At 46.5% G+C, this 21,181-nt stretch overlaps 1 protein-coding gene across 2 annotated transcripts in view; it reads right to left on the bottom strand.

Moving 5' to 3' along the window:
* The window catches only part of Eefsec (eukaryotic elongation factor, selenocysteine-tRNA specific), a 213,437-nt gene that overhangs the window by 133,286 nt on the left and 58,970 nt on the right, over window positions 1-21,181 (bottom strand). For both annotated transcript variants that reach the window (XM_036182168.1, XM_036182170.1), the window contains exon 2: window positions 894-1,101. In XM_036182168.1, coding sequence (XP_036038061.1) covers window positions 894-1,101 — 208 coding nt within the window. The remainder of the gene's footprint in view (window positions 1-893; window positions 1,102-21,181) is intronic.

Here is a 21,181-nt window from a genome sequence, read left to right as displayed (position 1 = left end):
AAAGCCCACAACCCACTAACTTACCTCCTCTTTCTTTTCCCTGGAGCCCCTGATTCCACCAACTAGGCCGGTTTTCCCCTGTAGCCAGTGATGGCCCAAGGTGAAACCTCATTTGATTACTTCCTGCTCAGAGTTCTTCAGGAACATGCCAATTCTCTCTCACAAGATAAAGCTGCAAATGCCCTGGCTACCAGCAGCAGTAGTCACATGTCTGCAGTCACCCATTTGCAGGGCTCTAGGATTTTTGTCCTGAGTTGACAGCGGAGCTGTGGTTGGAGAACATGACACCCAGGCTCCAGTGCCGAGGCCTGACCATGACAAGGGCAGGACCGAGTCTTCACAGAGCAACACAGAGGGGACCTTGGACTAGGTTCCCAGGCCTCAAAAGCTCACACATCTGAGCTATAAAGTGCAGCACCTGTATCTGGCCCTCAGCACACACACAGGGGCATGTACCACAGCTCAGATGGTACATGACAGGATGGGGCCAGGCGGTGGTGGTGCACACCTTAATCCCAGCATTAGGGAGGCAGAGACAGGTGGATCTCTGAATTTGAAGTCCGCCTGGTCTACAGAGTGAGATCCAGGACAACCAGGACTACACAGAGAGACCCTGTCTCAAAAAACCAAAAAGAAAAAAAAAAGTGACAGGATGGAAACTCCCCAGAGGATACCAACCTCCAACTATGCCACTCCCACAAGTGAGGGTACCCCATTTCCTTATGCTCAGTACTTTCTGGAACCTTAACCACATGTTAACCTTGAGTCAGCTTCATGCAGCTACAGCTGTGTCAACAGGCAGCACTCGGCTCACGGGGACGTGAGGCTAACCTGCCTTCGAGAGTGTTAAATGAGCAACCACCTTACACATGAACTGTCATTAGCAAACCTACTTGGTGTTCTCAAGAGTCTTCTGCATTTTCTTGGTCATTTTGTCAATCGCTGCCTGCCTCTTCCCTTCTGCTAACAGGTCTATCTTGTTCAGCACCACAACCAGCTTCTGGCAGGCGATCTGGCCAATCACAAGGCACTCTGCGGACTGTGTCTGCATTCCTTTGGTCACATCAATCACGAGCATCATCAGATCAATGATCTGGGCACCTGGGGCAATAAAAGGAAAGATTAGGAGAAGAGTTGGCTTAGTGAGTCTCACAGGAAGTCACCATACCCAGTCCCAGCAAAGCACTGCAATAGTGGGCAGACTGGGGGGGCAATGCTGGATACTTCCTAGCCAGTCCAAGTGAGTCTTCTGACTGGTATAACCTCATCAAGGCAAAAGAGCAGCAGGAGATGTGAGGAAACTGAGGGTCTTCTCAGGGGCCTGTGGCTATGCACAGCAGGACTGAGTTTAGGTGAAGGATGCCTGGCTCCAGAGTCCCCTCTGCTGTACCACTGCTCTTGTTGTCATTTCATTCAGTAAGGGGAGATGTTGTGCAGGAAAGCTCGAATACCCAGCTACCTGCCTTTCTAAGAAAGACAGCAAGCCTTAAAAAATATAGGCCTCCAGCAATGTGTGAGGAATAAGAGATGCAGAGTGCTTCTTTCCAAAACACCTAGGTTGCCTACAATTGCCTTAAGACTGATGCTCATGATCTACTAACTTTGCTCTGTTTATGAAGCCTCTATTCTTTCTAGGAGGTTGGCACACACAGAACTGCTGAACAGACAGCTGGCTGTGAACACATGTATAGCATGCCTGAGCTGAACAAGCAGGTCTCATATGACAGGGCAGTCAGCGAAGAGAAAGTACCAGCCACCACATTAGAAACAGAGGTGTTAAGAAACAGAATGACTATGCCCTTTGTGAGGGGACTTAAAGGATTTCAAATTATTCAATTCAATAATTTAGAAATAATATTATAAATAATATTTATTTAGTTATTATTATTATTATTATTATTATTATTATTATTATTATATTTCAATAATTTGGAAGGGGGAAGTGTAAGTTAGGGAAAGCAGGAAAACAGATATGTCCCCCTCTGAAATGAATGGTAATGACATCTTCAGTTTACAAGACCTCCTCCTAATGACTTCAGGACCACACTATGATCACTAGCAAGTCTGAAGAAGTGAAAGACTGAAGAGAAGACGCCCTCTGAAAGTGAGTCTGATGACAATCCCACCTACTGCTGTGGGAGAGAGAGGCCAGGAAAAGACCTTCTGTTCACAGTTGCCACACCAGCAATGTGTGCTAAGGTAGTATGCTTAATCCTCATTACCCTGTTTCAGATGCAGAAAGGCTCAAAACATGGCAGCACATGCTCTAGGTCACATGGCCACCTAGCACCAAAGGGAACTACTCTGCCTGCTGCTCCCAGAGGCCTCCTAGTCAGTGCTAGCCAAGGAGCAGCAGTGTGTCTAAGTGTAGGCAGGCTTGGCATGGCCCAGCATGGTCAGGCAAGGATACAATGCAGTTAGAAGGACAGGTGTATGCAGCAGCATCAACAGCAGCATATCCTTGTTTAAGTCACTGGGTGGTAGGTAGTACCTCAGATCCCACCTACAGCTGTGAGAGGGACACTGACTCTCCCATTTCTATGAACAGAATTATTTCTACAACCCAACGGCTTTTCCCAGAATGGAGGTAGAGTCGCCCACTATGCAATGGATACCGCCATCTCCATTCCAGTTCAAGTCAGTTGTTCTCTAAGGACACAGCCTCAGACTGGCACTCCACAATCCATCTTCTAGTGTCCCCCAAAAGAACTTGCTAAAAATACATCACTGATTCATACTGCTGGAGACCTTTAGAGTGGTATGAAAATATCTTGGAGAAAGGTATCAAAATGTATATAATTGGAACTGAAAGATTGCCCAGCAATTAAGAATACTGGCTGCTCTTGCTAAGGACCAGAGTTTGATTCCCAGAAACCAAATGGTGGCTCACAACTGTCTGTAACTCCAGTTCCATGGGATCAGATACCCTCTTCTGGCCCCAAGGACACTATACACATGGTGTTCAGACAGACATGCAGGCAAAACACCAATATGTAGAATAAAATGGAAAGAAAATACGTATGATCTTTGACCCAGGCAAGCCTGCAGACACATAGAACACACTTGCAACACATCTATTGTTACTGAAGTTGGAGACCACATAAATGTCATCAGTAGGGAACAAGCTTAAAACTGATAGTTATACCATGAACTAGAATAGTACACAACTACTGCTTTACTACTAGGAGACAGTCTGCAGTGGAGTAGAAGAGCACAGGGCAGAGCTGCGTGTCTTACAACCTATGTGGAAGAGTGCGCCTGCACCTGCATATGCACTGCAGATAAATGAGCATTGGCTTCTACACACATGAAATATCCAAGGAAATATATTTTTTTAATGGAGTGAGAAAAGAGTGGTAGGAATCCACATACATTCTGTTCCATTCCATTTCAAATGAGTATAAGGAATCTAGTAATAGTTTAAATCAAAGAATGAAACACAGACCTGGCAGAGCTGCATTCCTATTAAAAGACTCCATTGCCCTTAGAACACACAAGGTTCCCTCCCAATGTGGCCTCCAGTCTTCCTTCTTTTTAACCAGTGGTAGCTTTACCATGGCTGGCCACCACGGGCTACACAAACCTTGCCCCCTGGTTGCATGGTGTTCCCTTGTCTCCCATTAGATAAGTCTGAGCCCATGCCACCAATGAGAGGCACCTAACTACCTATCAATGTTCCCACACACAGCAGGCCTTGTCTATGGATTCAGGACCATGGAGTTGGCTCTACAGCCACTAGAGGAGCTAAAGCCTGTAGGCAAACCATGAAGGGCACGTGTGTCATGTCCTGGGCGCCTGTCTCTGTGCAGACTCAACAGAACAGCCTAGTACTTGACCCTGCAGATCTCTGGCTCAGGGCTAATTCCAGCTGTCCAGCTTTTCTCTCAGGACTTCAGCCCCACCAAGAATTTCACAGATGAGGAGAACGGGACTTTGAAGAAGCAGAATGAGTGTCTGTGTTATACACTGAATGCATCAGAGCAGAGGTCTGAACATCTATACCTGAGCTCTCACCCACTGTGCCACACAGCCAGTCGTTCCAATGGGGACCTGAGAGGCCCAACAAATCCCCATCTTTAGTTCCTACCCAGGCTCCACTTGAGAGTCAAGATACCCCTGTACTGATGCTCACCTGTGCCTGCCTGGCCTTTGCTGCACTCTGTCCAGGTTACTTGTCCAGGTTACCTTACTGCCATGGTCCTGGTCCACCTCACTCAAGGCTGAGTTCTCACCTGCAGCCTGCCTTTCAATGTTCATGCAAAACACAAGACCCAGCTGGGCATCATTTAATAAGCCCTTGTTGGGGTGAACTGTGCGATGTTAGTACCCCCACCTCCTCCATTCTGTTGACTAGGAGTCTATTCTTTTTCCCAAAATCTAATTTCCAAAGAACATATCACTATCCAGAGCCTCACTTGCCTGCCTGGAGGAGAGACCAGCTTATGAGCTCCACATATCAGGCCTTCCCTCATGCTGGAATCTTGGTGACAGAAAGTGAAACTGACCACGACACCTAACTGCTAGTGCAGCCAGAACCCAAGCACCAGGAGCCTGCAGTCTTATCTGGCATCCACAAATGGCCTTTGTTGCAGCAAGCACACAGCTCTGCTCCAGGAGATCCTCTGCAGCATGGCAGCACTGGGAACTTCTAAGGAAAGCAGAGGTCAGGGCCACTTGACTGTCACACTGAGAACACGGGCACTGTGGAAACCAGGTCAGCTCCAGGGAAATGCCCACTGTCCGGCAGCCGCTCCTACTCCCTCCCGCTCTTCATCAGACATTTGATCAGGCAACAGGAAGTAGTATGACTGGCCTGTCTTGCCTTTTTTCAAACTCCCTAGTATGTTCATGGAATGAATCAGACAGTGTCCTTCCCAATTCCCACGAACCCAGGGTAGAAAACTCACCCTGAGACTAGAGGGACAGAGAGAGTGAGTGGGTGGGGAATAAGACAAAACCCAAGGCTTACAAGGGACCCTCTATACTTAGCCATCTATCAGGGCTTTTCATCAGCCATTCTGACCACAGAACCCTTGAAAGGTTTGCAGAGCAATTATGACAGGGTTAAAGTTTCTCCCTACTTTAAAAAAATTACAATCTTCAATTCTGTAGATTACATATCTTAATCATTTCAAAAATAAAAATAACAAAAAACCATACAAAGGTCAGCATTTAACAAAGTCTGAGCTATCTGTGGAGATGTAATTTTCTTTCTAGGGTTGGAGGAAAAAAACCATTCAGAAAACAATGTTTTGGCTGGGAAAAATGATATAAAACCTTAAACACATTTTAGCATCTATAAAATCAGATTTTCTTTTTTAAAAAAATCAAAAGGAGCAAGCATTCTAAGAAGGGGAAGTAATATTAAATTTAAAATAATGAAAAATTTTGTTTTCAGCTCTTGACTTTTTAGGTACCCAGTAACCTTGTAAATATACTGTTGTCATCTATGTGAAGCTGCAGTGATAACTTATTCCTATTTTTTAAAAAGGTTTTATTTTTATTATTTTTAATTATGGATAGGTGTGTGTGTGTGTGTGTGTGTGTGTGTGTGTGTGTGTGTGTGTGTGTGTGTGTGTGTGTGTGTGTACGAGTGCACGTGTGAGTGCAGGTGACTTGCAGAGGCCACAGGCACCTGATCCTCTGGAGCTACCTGACATGGGTGCTGGGAACTCTGTAGGAGGGAGATGCGGACAGCACCTCTGTTAGAACGGCTCAATGCTACAGCAGCCCTCCAGAATGTTTGCAGCATCACAGTTTCCACTTTTACAGCTTTCGTACGCGTGCTATGGAGGTCTATGCTCCGCTTGGTTCAGCTGCAGACCAACCTGAGATTAAACAGGTACTACAGATGACAAAATAAGGCTCAGGGAGGTTGAAAAGCTAGTCAAGGTCAAAGGGCAATGAAGCTCAATCCACTGATATCTCTCTATCAGGATACCCCATATCATGCAAGCAAGATCTCAGCCCAGAACCAAAGAACCTTCATGTCCAAGGGTAGTGCATGCACATAGGTTCCTGCCCCTGCAGATGCTCAGGAAAAATAGAGCAGAGTCCAGAGGGCATGCCTAGATGAGGCTCCTGGCAGGCCAAGAGTGTCCCACCATCATTGTACCACACTGATTCATTCCTCGTTATACTACCTGTCTCCCCATTTTATGGTAAATAAGATTATGGCTCTAGCAAGTTAGATAACCTCCCTAAAACCACCTTGCCAACAGGTAGAAGCCAATATTGGTCAGATGTCAACACAGGTCGTGGCTGTCTCTACACTGACTCTCAGTTCTCTCTCTCTCTCTCTCTCTCTCTCTCTCTCTCTCTCTCTCTCTCTGTGTGTGTGTGTGTGTGTGTGTGTGTGTGTGTGTGTGTGTATGTGAAGACTTACATCATGTCATAGCCATTTGGCTTTGCTAAGGAGAATCTACTAGGGAATATAATGGTTGCTGCATTTCTGTTTTTCTCTTCTCTAGAATAGTTTCCCTGAAGTAGGACAAGCCTAGATAGTAAGGGACTACTGTGAATCCTTGGTGTTCCTGTGCAGCTCACATATACCCATAGGCCTGTGCTCCCCACATCAATGTAGCAAGGAAGGAATGAATGCTACCACCATTTCCCAGCAGTCCATAGGTAGCCCCTCACCAGGCATCAGGTATCAGTGACAGCCTGAAGCACTGTGTCTGCCACTGGAATAGGAATCCTTATTTTGTCAACTGACCTACAAAGATGGGATCCTCCAAACACCTGGGCCAAATCTTGAGTAGACAGCCTGGTGGACGAGGCTGAGCAGGTGATAGTGGCATCTCCCCAAGTCACCCAGAACTCTAGATGCAAGCAGCAGTGAGACCTGTTCCTGAGGTAGAAGACTAAGTGACCAAGTGGTCCAGAAGGACAAGTTCCAGGTGTTTATACCCAGAGTACCAGGGTGGGAATGTAGGCAACCCATAAACAGCAGCCACTATTAGAATGAACTAGATGGAACCAAGCCTGGACTTGGAAAGGGAGTCATTTAGCCTGTACAGTGTTGTGAGGTTTGAATGCATGGCCAACACCACCATTCAAGAAGTCCACAGAAAATCTTTTCAAATTAGCAGATGTAGTAAGACAGGGTTTATATCCAACAGAGCCAAGGAGAAGATCCCTGTAAAGAGATGAATTCCCAATTTCACCCTATCCTGACCATTCTAATCAACTCCTGCCTTGGATTTACACCAGTGTTGGCTCCTATCAAGCCTGAACTTGTCTGCCACTTTCCTAAAGATAAACCTACAGACCAGCTTGCACAATTAACAGCCAAAGAAACACTAGAACCAAGTGTTGTCTGACTTCATTTTTTTTTTCCTATTGCCAGCTGCCTGTTGGCCAGAGTCCCACATTCCTGAGTCCTCTGGGAACCTAGAGGCTTCCCGAAGAGCAGGTGGGTAAGGCCCTGCAAGTGGCAAAGGAAGGAGAGCAGACTCAAGTGAAGGCGATCTGCCAGTGTCCCCTAGGACACACGTGCCCATGTGAGAGCATTGCATTCATCACCACCTCAGGACACCGCAGAAGAACAATGCCAGCCATGTCTGCAGAGGAGGGACAAGGAAACAACAAAGGAGACCATGTAATAGACCAAGGGGAATTTCCAACAGGATGGACAAGAAAGCAGACAGAGGAGGTGGACTCCAGCCAAAAGCAGAAAATGCCAAAATACTATCAAAGCTGGGGACTAACTGAAAGCTCCAGAGCTAAGTGCATGCACAGTTCTGTAGCTGAGAAGCCACGGGGGAGTAGCTGTCCTTCTCCAAGCTCCTTACCTGTAAATCAGGACCAACTCACAACTGTGACCTAGGGACAACAGATAGCATCTGGATAAAAATAAAATTGGATCTCTATTTTACACCTTACACCATGATTCCAAATTAATCAAAGTTTCAAACATAAGGACAAGCAAGATGCATAAAGGCCCTTGCCATCCAGACAATTCCCAGGACCCACACACGGGAAGACCAGAACCAACTTCTGCAAGCTGTTCTCTGACCATATGCATGTTGTGGTATGTACATACACACACACACACACACACACACACACACACACACACACACACACATAAATGTAATTTAATAAAACATTTCAGCCAGGGATGGTGGTAGCACATGCTTTTAATACCAGTACTTGGGAGTCAGAGGCAGATAGATTGCTATTAGTTCAAGGCCAGCCAGAGCTACATAGTGAAACCCTGTCTCAAAACAAACAAACAAACAAACAAACAAACAAACAAAAACTGTTTCAAACATAAAGACATAAAAGTACTAGAAGAAAAGGCATGGGGAAGGAAATATAACTTTAAGGTAAAGCATACCCAGGTAAGGTCAAAACAGGAAGCCAATAAACTCATCAACATAAAACTCAAAACATTTCTGCATGAAAAATTGAAGACAAGTCCAAAGGCTGGGGAAAGGCCTAACATTCACATCAGGCTACTATCCTTAATGCTTCAAACAGAATAAAGTTAAAACTAATTATAAAAGCACCAACAATTTAATGGAAAGTGCCAGAGAGGTCAATAGAGAGTAGCATACTGCTGACTGAGCACTGCCATGTTCCTGGCCTAGGGTGAGCCCTTGGCACATCTGCACAGCCAAAGCAATAAGATTCCAACTCATTATGATACAGTGATGTACAGTAACAAGCAAAGAGCTAACACAGTAAGTGATTCCAGGTGGGCAAGGACACAGGAGAGGCAGGCTCAGAACTATGCTTGGACAAGTGGCTTGGGTATACAGCAGATCAATGGAAGGGACCTGTCCACTGCCTATCTGAGCAAAGGCAGAGAGGAAGCTCATGGATCTGAGGAGAAAGAAGGAGGGGAGGTTATATTGAGCAGGAGAGCAAATAAACACAGTCTACACATAAAAGAAGATACTTCATAATCACCAGGAAAGATTCAGTAAAAGCACACTCAAGTCCTGTGCTTCGCCTACTGGATTAGCGACGTCGAGTGGCCACGGTCAAAGGACCTAACACAGAATTAAGTACTCATTCTGCATGGCACTGAGTTACCCATTTACAGATGAGGAAACTGCACTACAGACCAAAAATTGAAGGGCAGGGAGAGTTCCAGGAAGAGACATAAACAAATGTCTACCCAGCCCCTAAAGTCCCAACAACCCAAAGTACGATTGACTCCACCAAAGTCCCCCAGGAACCAATGAGTTTGTTAACTTTACTTACACAGCATGGGTGAGGGATTACTGGCTGAATTGTGGGTGATCCCAAAGGAGCTGCACTGAAAAGTTGTCACCCAGTGTTGATAACAGCTTCACCATAGCCACATAGGTTAAGCCTTCAGTTAACCTCTCCAAGCCTCTAGACCAGCAACTGGGCTTCATTGCACTGGGGAAAGAATTGTATACACACAGGATCCACTCACTCTCCCACCCCTTCCTTAGGAGTCAATAAGACCTGATGGATGCACAGCAGACACAGCTGGTCTGTGATCTACAATTGCAGACATTTCTGTACTTTATTTTGAGCTACATGCACTGTGGTCCCCATTTTTTATCATTGTATCATTAACTATTTGTATCATGGTAAGGCCAATATTACTTACCTAAGTAAAGGGTTTCTTTGTGGGGTGTTTTTTTTTTTTTGTTTTGTTTTTGTTTTTGTTTTTGCAGGGGGCGGTGAGGGATTTGAGACAGAGTCTCATTTAGTGTAGGCTGGCCTCAAACTCACTCTGTAACTGAAGCTGACCCGGAACTCCTAAATTCTGCCTCTTCCCCCTAAATGTTACCATTTTAAAAACAAAGCCCTGCCTTGGCCTCACCAAGTGCTGGGGTAAAGGACTATAAATGTATGCCACTCTGACCAGGCAACAGGTTTTCCCCCCTCCTCAAAAGAAAGCATAATCAAAATAAAACTTATTAAAATCTAACCAGACATTGTTGCTGTCAGCAGTTCAACATTGAAAGAAGCATTGAAGAGGCCCCTGCACCAGCCACAGATCTCCCTGGGGAGATGAAAGGATTTCTAGATCATGCAACAGATGCGCCCATCAGTGCAGTCACCCTGACATTCTAGGAGAGCCACCATGCCACCAGGATAGGCTCCGCAGGGAAAGGCTTGGATGCTACCAGGAAGGGACCAAGGCTGAGGCATACTGTCAGCTGTGAAGATACTCTCCTAAAGTCAGGGCCTCTGGAAGGCCAGTGGTCAGTCTTCCCAGTCTAAGTCTGGCAGCACCAGACCAGACAAAGGTATGTGGAGAGGGTCAAAGTTCACTGCAGGGTGACAAGATGTGTTGGCTATAGCTAGTTTTACATCAACTTGACACAAGCTATAATCATCTGAGAGAGGAGTGAACCTCAGTTGAGGAAAGGCCTCCATAATATTAGGCTGTAGGCAGACAAGCCTGTAGTACATTTTCTTAATTAGTGATCAGTGTGGGAGGGCCCAGCCCATTGTGGGTGGTGCCCCGCGCCCAGGGGCTAGTGGTCCTGGATGGTATAAGAAAGCAGGCTGGCCGGGCGGTGATGGCACACACCTTTAATCCCAGCACTTGGGAGGCAGAGCCAGGTGGATCTTTGTGAGTTCGAGGCCAGCCTGGTCTACAGAGCGAGATCCAGGAAAGGCGCAAAGCTACACAGAGAAACCCTGTCTCAAAAAAACAAAAAGAAAAAAACAAAAAGCAAAAAACAAACAAACAAACAAAAATAGAAAGCAGGCTGAGCAAGCCATAGGGCACAACTAGGCCAGTAAGCGGCACTCCTTCATGGGCTCTGCATCAGCTCCTGCCTCCAGGTTCCATCTGATTGAGTTCCTCCTTTGGCTTGCCTCAGTGGACTGTCTCAGGATATGTAAGACAAATACCACCCCCCACCCCCATGTGGCTTCAGGTCTTGGTGTTTCATCACAGCAGTAGACATAATGGTTCTTTCTACTATTCTTGTAACTTTTCAACAAATATAAAACTATTTCAAAGTGAAAGTTAAAAATGGAAAATAGCCGGGTGGTGGTGGAGCACGCCTTTAATCCCAGCACTCGGAAGGCAGAGACAGGTGGATCTTTGTGAGTTTGAGGCCAGCCTGGTCTCCAAAGCGAGTTCCAAGAAAGGCGCAAAGCTACACAGAGAAACCCTGTCTCGAAAAACAAAACAAAACAACAACAACAACAAAAAATGGAAAGTAAAAGAGACACCTATAGTCAGAGTCAGGGGCAGGAGGAGAAAGAATATTTATTTACTGAGTACCTAAGAGAAAAACCATCCAGAAGAGGTCATTTCTACCTCACACAGCTCAGGAAGAAGGACCTGCTATACACACACCACACAGGTTGACAACGCCACAGCTTGGCAAGATCTGAAGTGTCATGCCTAGTCACACAGCTAGCAGATGAGACAGGAGTCCAAAATGTTTTGGGGCAGCGTCTGGGTTATACCCTAAAGTCTATGAATAAGAGACCAAAGGGATTGGAAATCTCAGAGAAATCACTAAGAAATATTCCAAAGTCTGAGGCTATTGGTCAGATGGTCTCCAGCGGACCGAAAACTGCAAGAAACAGATCTTTTCCAGAAGCATGAGGACCTCAGTCCCACCTGGAGGAGAGCACGTCTGCCAGAGGAAGGCTGTAAAAGTGTGAACCACTGAAGGCAGCTTTAAAAAGCATTTCAAACACATGGTTCGCTTGAGTAATCGGGCAGCAGTTAAACTAGGGTCCCCGCTGCCCAAGCACTCTCTGTGACTTCTCAGGGATGCCACCTCTACTGTTATTTGCATATTCATATCTTTAAAATGGGTTTTGTTTGTTTGTTTTTAAATAGGGCCTCACTTGGTATGTGGCCTCAGCTGGTCTTGAACTCCTGGGCTACAGAAAACCTCTTATCTCACTCTCCAGAGAAGCTAGGATCATGCCACAGTACCTAGCTGGAGAGTTTTTAAATGTTTTTAAAATTGCATTTAGGTTAAGAACTTTATATGGTAGTAAGAAACAGCATATAACTTGTAGAAAACAGCTAATAAAAACAAACAGAACAAGACAAAACAACATGAAACATTATTAGATGCTAAGTAGGTAGCATCAACAGGGTCAGAGTGAGGGACCCAACCTAGGGGTTGGATGGGAACACAACATGACCTTCAGCCCCCAGAAGTCATTAGACCACTAGTACCAGCCTCACCTCGTGCCACCTCCTACCACTAGTACTTGGGAGGCTCTAAAATGCCACATTCTGCCCTTTCTGAAGAGTTAGAGGTACAGCCAGGATCTCCACACACAGCAGAGGTTCCCTGGCCAGGAGCAGTGACGCCATGGACCTTCCGGATGCAGGAGGGTTCGTGGGGCCTGGCTCCTGACCCAGCAGGGGAGCCTGGCTGCTGGCTTCCTCCAGCTACTGTGTCACAGTCTATCTGGGGCAATCTCTTCAGCTGACTCCATCTAACAGTGCAGCCCCTGTTCAAGAGCAGCAAAAAGGAGCAGAAAATGGAATTTGAAATGTAGAAATAAAATAATTGTGGGCCACGAGCTATAATTTGATTTCATGCTTTACAAGGAAATGAAAGAAGGCTTCCTTAAAAGTATGGGTTCTGCCCCCCCCCCCCTCCCCCATCTTAGCCATTTTAGGATTTCCTCTAGCACCGAAGAGAAAATAGGATTGTGGAAAATGTTCAGTTCTCAAGTGTCACCAGCACTCAGGGCAAGCTCAATGTTAATGTGAACTTCCCATTCTGGGTAAGAGGAAATTCTTCAATTAATAAACCGGGTGTGCGGAGGCCAGTCTTTAAGGTTTAATCAATTTCATCTGTACTTAGGATAAAAAGACTGACTATTCTACTCCCCCCGCCCCAGTTTTCCTTCTTTTAAAAAAAATAATAAAATGAATGTTTTATTTTAAATTCTTTGAGGTTCATATCTCCTGTTTCAGGAAATATTGTCTATTTCATGCAGCGAGTATAAAAACTCCCCCACCACACTTCTTCTGCTAGGAATCTGCATTCAAAAATAACTAAGTTATCCTCTGTCTTCATATACTATAACAGCTTGGGAGATGATATGAGTTATACAGACTTTTGGCAGACACCTTGAGGGGCTGGGAGAGGAAGGGGAACCGAGATGAATCACCAAATATGGATGCAGAACTTCTGGACAACCAGCGAGAGGGGATGTGGGAATGCAACTCTGAAGGGTACACGAGCCAGCGGCCAGAGCAAACTTCAGATGGTGATGTCTGAGGCCCAAACACAGACCACACTGCAGCTCTGGGCTAAAGCGGGCACAGAGGAGCGTGTGGTATCAAGATGAAGCCTGGGGACCTTCCTGGCATTGATGAATAGACGGGCTTACTGGCCATTAAAACCCCGTGCACATTCCCAGGACAAGGGGTTTCTGAACTTTCTATTCCCTCAGCACAGGCCCCTCTGTCTGCCAGGGTCATAAGCAGGAGCTGGGGAGCCACACAGTGGAGGGTGCAGAGCACATGTAGAGTGCAGGTGCCTGTCTGAAGCCTGCAGTACTGCCCTGCTTGCTGTCCAGCCAGCACAGCTGAACCACTCTTAACCAGTCTGCGGTCCACAGTACAGCATGTGCTTAGGAGGGCACCTTATGGGAACAGAGCTGTGGACCTGGACAATTTGGTCATCTCAGATCTCCCACTACTGTTACCAGGACACCTGGGAAAGCACCACTCTTTATTTTATCTATTTGTTTGCTTGTTTTGAAGGCAAGGTATCATTATGTTACCCAAACTTATTAGGAATTCCTGGGTTGAGGCAATCTTCCTGCCTCGGTCAACCTCCTGAGTTGTTGGAACTTAAGGTACCTGCCATTGCACCTGATTTTTTTTTCCCCTGAGACAGGGTTTCTCTGTATAGTTTTGGTGCCTGTCCTGGAACTCACTCTGTAGACCAGGCTGGCCTCGAACTCACAGAGATCCGCCTGGCTCTGCCTCCCAAGTGCTGGGATTAAAGGTGTGCGCCACCACCGCCCGGGTGCACCTGATTATTTTTTAAGTCAGTATTTTTCACAAAACTTTGGTAATTTTAGGGTCCTACCCATGTTATTTCCATTGTGAAAATAAGCATCATTTTCTAACCAGCTACTCCCTATGGAGGTCTCAACTTGGCAGTGTCAGGCATGCCTCAACAATGTGGGCTTAAGAAAGTCAGAACTGCTCAGCAGTCCAGTCAGTGGAAGAGGGAGGCAGGAGACAGTGCAACCCATAGCTCGAACATGGGGCACTGGGCCTAACCTAGCTCTGTCTGAGATCTACCCCACTGGGCTACTTCCCCTGAACACAGCGGTGACCCCACAGGGAGCCTTTCCACCTCCAAGTTTCCAGGCACACCTCAGCTGTGTGGGCCACTGTGGTAGACAGAGTAGCTTGTGGGACAGGCTTTGCAGTGACACACTGGACCCCAGTTCCCCAGCTACCCCAAATGACACTGTAAATGGGCTTTCCATGTCTGTGCCTCAGTGTCTCCTACTGGCTGGGCATTAGAAAGCTTACAGATGAATGTGTAACCCTCACCTGGGGTCTGAAACACACAGCCACTTTCTGGGACAGGAGATCCTGTTCTCACTGACAAATGCCCTACATTTCTGGAATGGAGGACATAAGACATAGTGATCTAAAGCATAAACGCCTGGGGCTGTGGGCACGTTATGTGGGTGATGGAACAAAGAGCAAGACCAAGTAAGGGACCAGAGGGAGTGGAGACTCCCGAGCCTCGCTGGAGGGGACAGTATCCCCAGCTCCAGCCCACCATAGACAGGCAGGAATGCAGGCCTCGAGCTGCCAGATCTTCCCACTTTTCAAGAGAAGCCAAAAATCTGGACTATTACATGAAATTTGCCAAATTTTAAACTTTGACAACCAATTCAAAAATGTTTAAACTATATTGCCCAAACCAAACATGCCTATGGGCCAAGACTGGCCTGCAGCTCCCAAGAGTGAGCTCTCTAAAGAGAATGCTCTCTAGAAAAGAATACTAGAAGAAGAAGAACAAACACCAGTTTCTTTGGCCCTCACCTACCTGCATCAGAAAGAGCCGGGGTACCAGCACACAGATCCACAGTAACCCCTTGCTCCTGGAAGCCCCTTTAGTGCTTGAAAAGGGCAAAGATGGAGGCTAAAAGTCAACTAAAGGTAATAGGGCAGCGCTCTGATGTCAGAGGCTACAAACCTGAGGATCACCCAGACCTCCAACTGGGCTTCCCAGAGTTGAGAACTTTCCCTCCCCAGCACCGGCGTCTCCAAAGCTAATGAGAGGGTGGTGTTAGGCCCTCAGGCTCACTCCTGCCACCCCTTGGACAACATGCCCCTTGGCCTGCACCTCTCATATCACCTTATTTCTCTGGCCTAGAAGGGGCACCTTCCCTAGCTCCATCATGCCCCGGGACAGTTCTGCTGCATGGCTCACTCCTCTGCAGCTTCTCCACTGAGACAGGGCCATCTTTCCCCTGTACCACCAGCACATAGTAGGTGCTCAGCTAATACTTATGGAGTAAATGAAAAGCCCTACGAGGCCAAAGAGGTTCAGTACTTTGAAGTTAGTCACATGCTGTTCAATGCAGGGGCAACTTCTAAGAGAGGTGTTGTTGGGAGATTCATTACAAGCACATTACAACTTTTCATAGCCCTGGGCTATGTAGCCTCCATATCTAGGCTGTACCATTACCTCCATCACTGACAGACTGTCAAATGGTTCGTGACTACACAAAGGACATCCCCCTTCCCCACAGCAATGACTAAGGCCTTCTTCGTTCTCAGTGGTGGTGTCCTAACACGCACAGGCCTAGGTTCATTCCCCAGCACTGCAAACAAAACACAACAAAACAATGTGTGTGGAGTATAGAAAGAGAAAGGAGAGAGAACAGCTGTGCCACAGAAGTATCAGGTCAAGTACAGGATCATCCCCAGTGATGATCAGGTTCCAAGGCTAGTCTACTTGGAAAACACTCAGCAAACCTGAATGGAGAGGATGGGTTCTCATCTACCCATGACCAGGTAAAGAAGGCTCAACTTAGGACAGCAGAGACTGGTCTAGGCCACACTATGGGCACCCCACGTGGTGTAAAAGCCAGGTCCTCCCTCCCAGGGCTCCTGATGCTGTGGTACTCTCACTTTGGCTCTGAGGAAAAAAAAAATCAGCTGTCACTATGGCCTCAGACACATGCCCCAGAAGATATGTGCCACCATGCCACAGAAAGCCCTTCCTGTTTGTGGAGAAACCATGGCAGAACACTCTCCATTAGCCCTAAGCTAGAAGTACAGGAAGGCAAGGGCCAGTACTTAGGTCTGAGTTCTACCAGATGAACACATCCTGAGGGCAGAGGCTTGCAGGGCCAGTGAAAGAGCAGCTTGATAAACTGCCTGGAAAGCAGCAGACAAAAAATGGGGGGTGGAGGGAGAAGAAAGGACAGGATCAACCATAAAAAGTAAGTAAAATCAGCAGAATTCCTTCATGAAAAGGGTGGAATTAGCATACGGCCTCAGCTGCCAAGTGAGGCCATTGAAGCAAGCAATGTAAATGAGTTCAAGATACAATTAGACATTTTTCTGGACGGAGACTGGGGACTGAAGAGGCACCGCAGGCCCCATTTCAGAAGGGGCAGCAGGAACACATCTCACTGTGAAGGGCTGCATAGCCCACAATGTCCCATGGGCCCAACAGTTAGCAACTTGAGAGATGAAATCAATGAGAGATCTGCCAGGACACAGAGGGCCCCGGTGAAGTGGTGGCCAGACCAGACCAGTGTGTCAGGGAAGCATCCCCATCTTGAGGCTCTCCTTCCCTACTGCTAATCTTCCAAGTTGCCCCATGCCTGCAAACCAGCTACCCCAGTTCCACTGGTACCAGGCACCGAAATGAGAATCTGGTCCTCTCCCATCTGAACACCTGTTCCCAAAACTGTTCCTCAAGGAAGCCAGTCTGTAGGGACACATGCACATGCACACAAATGCTGGCAACACAGAGGGGTTCAGGAGAGTGAAGTTGGAAGATCTGCTAAGCAAGCACCAAAGTTAGGAGGAGATGGAAAGCCCTGGAGAGGCTGCTCCAGGCTAAGGACACAGCAGGAGGCCACGGAAGCCAGGCTGCCAGCACCACACAGAGGATGCTGAGCATGCACTTCCCCAAGAGCTTTGCTAAAAAGGGACGGAATGACCAGAGGCGCCAACCGCTGGCCCATAGACCAGATATGACTCAACAGCAACGATTCAGGACAGCTGTTCCCAATCTTCCTGAGAGCGAAGCACATGTGGCCCACCCAAGGAACAGAAAATGCCGGTCCTTGTGAGGGACACAATTTATTAGACCCTCTCTAGCCAATTGGTTCTGATGTCCTTCTTATGTGACTCACTGTATGGTCTGTCTGGTTTCATCAAGGTTCTGGGCCCCTGACCTCTTCCTAAAACCCTCATTTCCTTCAAGGTGAAGGAATGTCTTAGCACACCCCTGGCAGCAAGATTCCCACAGCCATGAGCTCCACCCTCAGGCTAAGCAGAGCTCCATTCTCTTGCAGAGCCCAAGACCTGAGCACCCTGCCAATTTCTTGCATCCACAAGTCCCATCTCTTACTCTGAAATTAGAAATACCCATAATACCATAAGAAGATAAGGAGCACTTCCCACTCTGTGCCAAGTACCTTCATCTGCAAAGCATCATCATCAAGACCACACGAGGGGTGATGTCAGGATGCAGTCACACTTGGGGTCCTGTACTTTGCTCCAAAGTCTGCTGGTATCTGGTATCCCCTTGCCTCAGTATCCCTATCCTGCACACCTGTGCACCAAGTCAGAGAGAGAGGAAGAAGAGGCCTGGGACTGGGGGTTCAGGAAGGGTGAAGGGTGGGTGGGGACTTCTACTCTCAGTACTCTGTCCTCCTCCCTAGCACAGAAGAATCATTAAGCTCACATTTATAAGTATCCCACACTAAGCACTATGCTAGGAGTGCTCAGAACCCACATTTCCATCATTTTCACTTCAACTGTAAGGGAAAGACTACTTTCATCCTCCCAAAGCAAACTCAACCAGAGAGAGAAATTCACAAGCCTCAATCAAACACACAGTCCGAGCATGGCAGAGCTAAGATACCAAAGCCATGATCCCCCATTACTCTTTCCACCTTTCTAGTCATGCATTCTCACTTTAGGAGGCTTTACCTGACTCTGGCCCCATTCCAAAAGCAGCTCCTTAAAGACACAGAGGCTGGGAGATGCATGCTTAGCATATGCAAGACCCTGGGTTCCATCCCTAGTTGCTCAAAAAAGTAAAGAAAGAGCAGACTCAAATCTAAGAGAAACCTACACCAAGCATCCAGCTCTGGTTTCCAGGGAAGGGTAGCCCTGCACTGGAGGGAGCTTCTGGCTGAGATTAGAGGCTTCATGCACTAGACAAGTGGGCACAGACCACAAACCTCAGTGACAGCCATAGGGCTGACCTAAGGAAGCCACTTGCCTTTCTGAGCCTTGGGCACCTTACTTATACCAAACACCAGAAAATATGTATGTATGCTTTATTTCCTTCTATGGAACAAGATTTAAATACCAGGGGGCAGTGATTCTGGATATTAATATGGTAATTAAGTTCAAGGAGTTACAGTTAACTCCAGTACTAATAATGATACTGATTGTCAATATTTTTAGAGACATGTAAGCAAAGGTAAATTGATTTGTGATTTCATAAATTTGTTTGTTGCTGTTTTTTTGAGACAGGGTCTCTCTGCATAGCCCTGTCTGTCCTGTAACTCACTATGTAGACCAAGCTGGCCTCATACTCAGAGTTCTGTCTGCCTCTGCCTCCAGAATGTTGGGATAAAAGGCGTGTGCCATCACACTTGGTTCATAAATGTTTTAAGATAGTGCAGGAGGAAGGAAGGAAGGAAGGAAGGAAGGAAGGAAGGAAGGAAGGAAGGAAGGAAGGAAGGAAGGAAGGAAGGAAGGACTGATTTATGTCAGGAGTAGTGGTCTGTACTTGTGGTCCCAGCTACTCAAGAGGCTGAGGAAGGAGGATCACTTGAGCCCAGAAGTCCTCCCCAGCCAGGGTACATGCATACTGCCTTCCTCCCTACCACCCAAGCCAAGGCTCTCTCTCTTCCCATTTCTACTTTCATGGCACCTGTGTCCAACTATCTATCTCTCTAATGTCCAATCCCAACCTCTTGCCAAGGTCCCTTTTTATTTTCTGGATTTCTGTGGTTATTTTAAGCTATATAGTCACATCTAAAGACTCAGAGCTCAGATCCACAAATAAGAGAGAACACACAGTATTTACTGTAGCTGGAGAGCTTCTCTCCAGGGGCCACCAAGCCCCCGTGGTTGGACCTTATATTATTTAAACTGCTTGGCCATTAGCTCAGGCCTACCACTGTCTAGCTCTTACTCTCATATTCAGCCCATTTCTAATAATCTATACGAGACTCCCTAAACAATATAGGCTATCACCATTGCCCTTGGTTGCCTACCAGCAAATGAAAGTAAGACCCTATTGCTGAAGAAACCATAAACTTAGGACACAGGACTTGAGGAATAGTGCTACAACTTACCTAGAAAGCCTCCTCCTGAAGACTAGCTCTCAGGGTATCTGAAGGTGCTAGTCAAGCTGCCAAGGGAATAAGTAAAGAAATTAATAGTCCTAACCGCTGTAAAGCCTATGAACCACACCAATGACCAGTCCAGCAAGACAGCCCCAAGAGTGCAACAGTTACACTTTTAGACTAGGGGTAATCAACAGCCATCTAATTGTAAGGCCTGCTCAACAGGAGGGAATTCATGCTAGTACAGTGGACCTAGCCAAACTACCATGGCTGGTAAGGTCACGAACCCCAGAGGAAGCCCTACCACTGCCACTTCCTAAACCAGTATAATTCCTAACTACATTCTAAATACTTACCATTCTATCTACAGACAAGCATAGCTCTCACTTCTCATCAAAGAAGCTTCTTTTTACAGGACACAAATTACAGAGATCCACACACAATTGGTCCAAGTGCAGAGAACAACTGACTACAGGATGCTCAACCTCAATCGACTCATCTACAACATAATCCCTACGCCTAAGATTCAGGGAACATGAGGAAGAGGGGCAAAAGGCCTATAAGAGCCAGAAGACTAGGACACCTACTAAGAGATAATGTCTTCCATATACGACAAGAAAGCTGAACCCAAGAAATCTCAACAATAAGACCAACACAATGACAACACCAGATGATTGTCAATGTGGATAGAGGCAATCTCACAAGACTTCACTCCCAGACGAAGAGCTACAAGCAACTAGTAGCTGCTCAGAAAAGGAGAATCAGCCCTCTCCAGGAATGAACTCCCTAATAGGTTATTCAACCCAATTGGTCAGCTCTAAACAAGCAACACTAAATGCACTCAGCAGGCTGTATTTATATATACAAGTGTGGATATATAACAGTAATAATTAAGAAGAAAAGATTATGAATTTGAAAGGAAGAGGGGCACAAGAGGTGTTGGAGGAGAGAGAGAAAGGTGTGAAAATGATATAAATACAGCACTCATGTATGAAATTCTCTTTTAAAAATTTAAATAAGTGCCGGGCGGTGGTGGTGCATGCCTTTAATCCCAGCACTCGGGAGGCAGAGCCAGGCGGATCTCTATGAGTTCGAGGCCAGCCTGGGCTACCAAGTGAGTTCCAGGAAAGGTGCAAAGCTACACAGAGAAACCCTGTCTTGAAAAAACAACAACAACAACAAAAATTAAATAAGTAAATAAATAAAATTTAAGAGTAGCATTTTCCCAGATGTCTTGGTAATAGCCATAGGAAGACTTGAGATGACACCAAAATCACTAATTATGAAATATTGATGCATAGAGACCAAGACTCAGAGAGGTTAAGGTCACTTAACTTTTCACAGTTGATAAAGTGGGCATTTGTGCAAACTTAAGAACACAACTGGAGATGTGTACCACAACTGTGCACTATAGTTCACTTGGTGCACTCATCACCTGAAGCTGGAGGTCCTGAGTTAAAGCACGTCTCCAGCAAGTACCCTTTCACTTCAGACATCAATCACAAGTCTGAGACTTCCTAGGCGACTCACACTTCTCTGCACAGGTGCTCCAAACTCAAATGGCTTCTTCCAGCCCTGGGGTTAGAGAACTATAACAACATCATAATTAGGATTATGGTTTTATACCAGGCAAATGAGGAAACACATGGCAGGGGGCCTATGTGGGTCT

The sequence above is a fragment of the Onychomys torridus genome, chromosome 3 (genome assembly GCF_903995425.1).
Source record: "Onychomys torridus chromosome 3, mOncTor1.1, whole genome shotgun sequence".
Classification (NCBI taxonomy): domain Eukaryota; kingdom Metazoa; phylum Chordata; class Mammalia; order Rodentia; family Cricetidae; genus Onychomys; species Onychomys torridus.
Note: the sequence above shows the minus strand (reverse complement) of the source record. Positions and strands in the feature narration are given on the sequence as shown.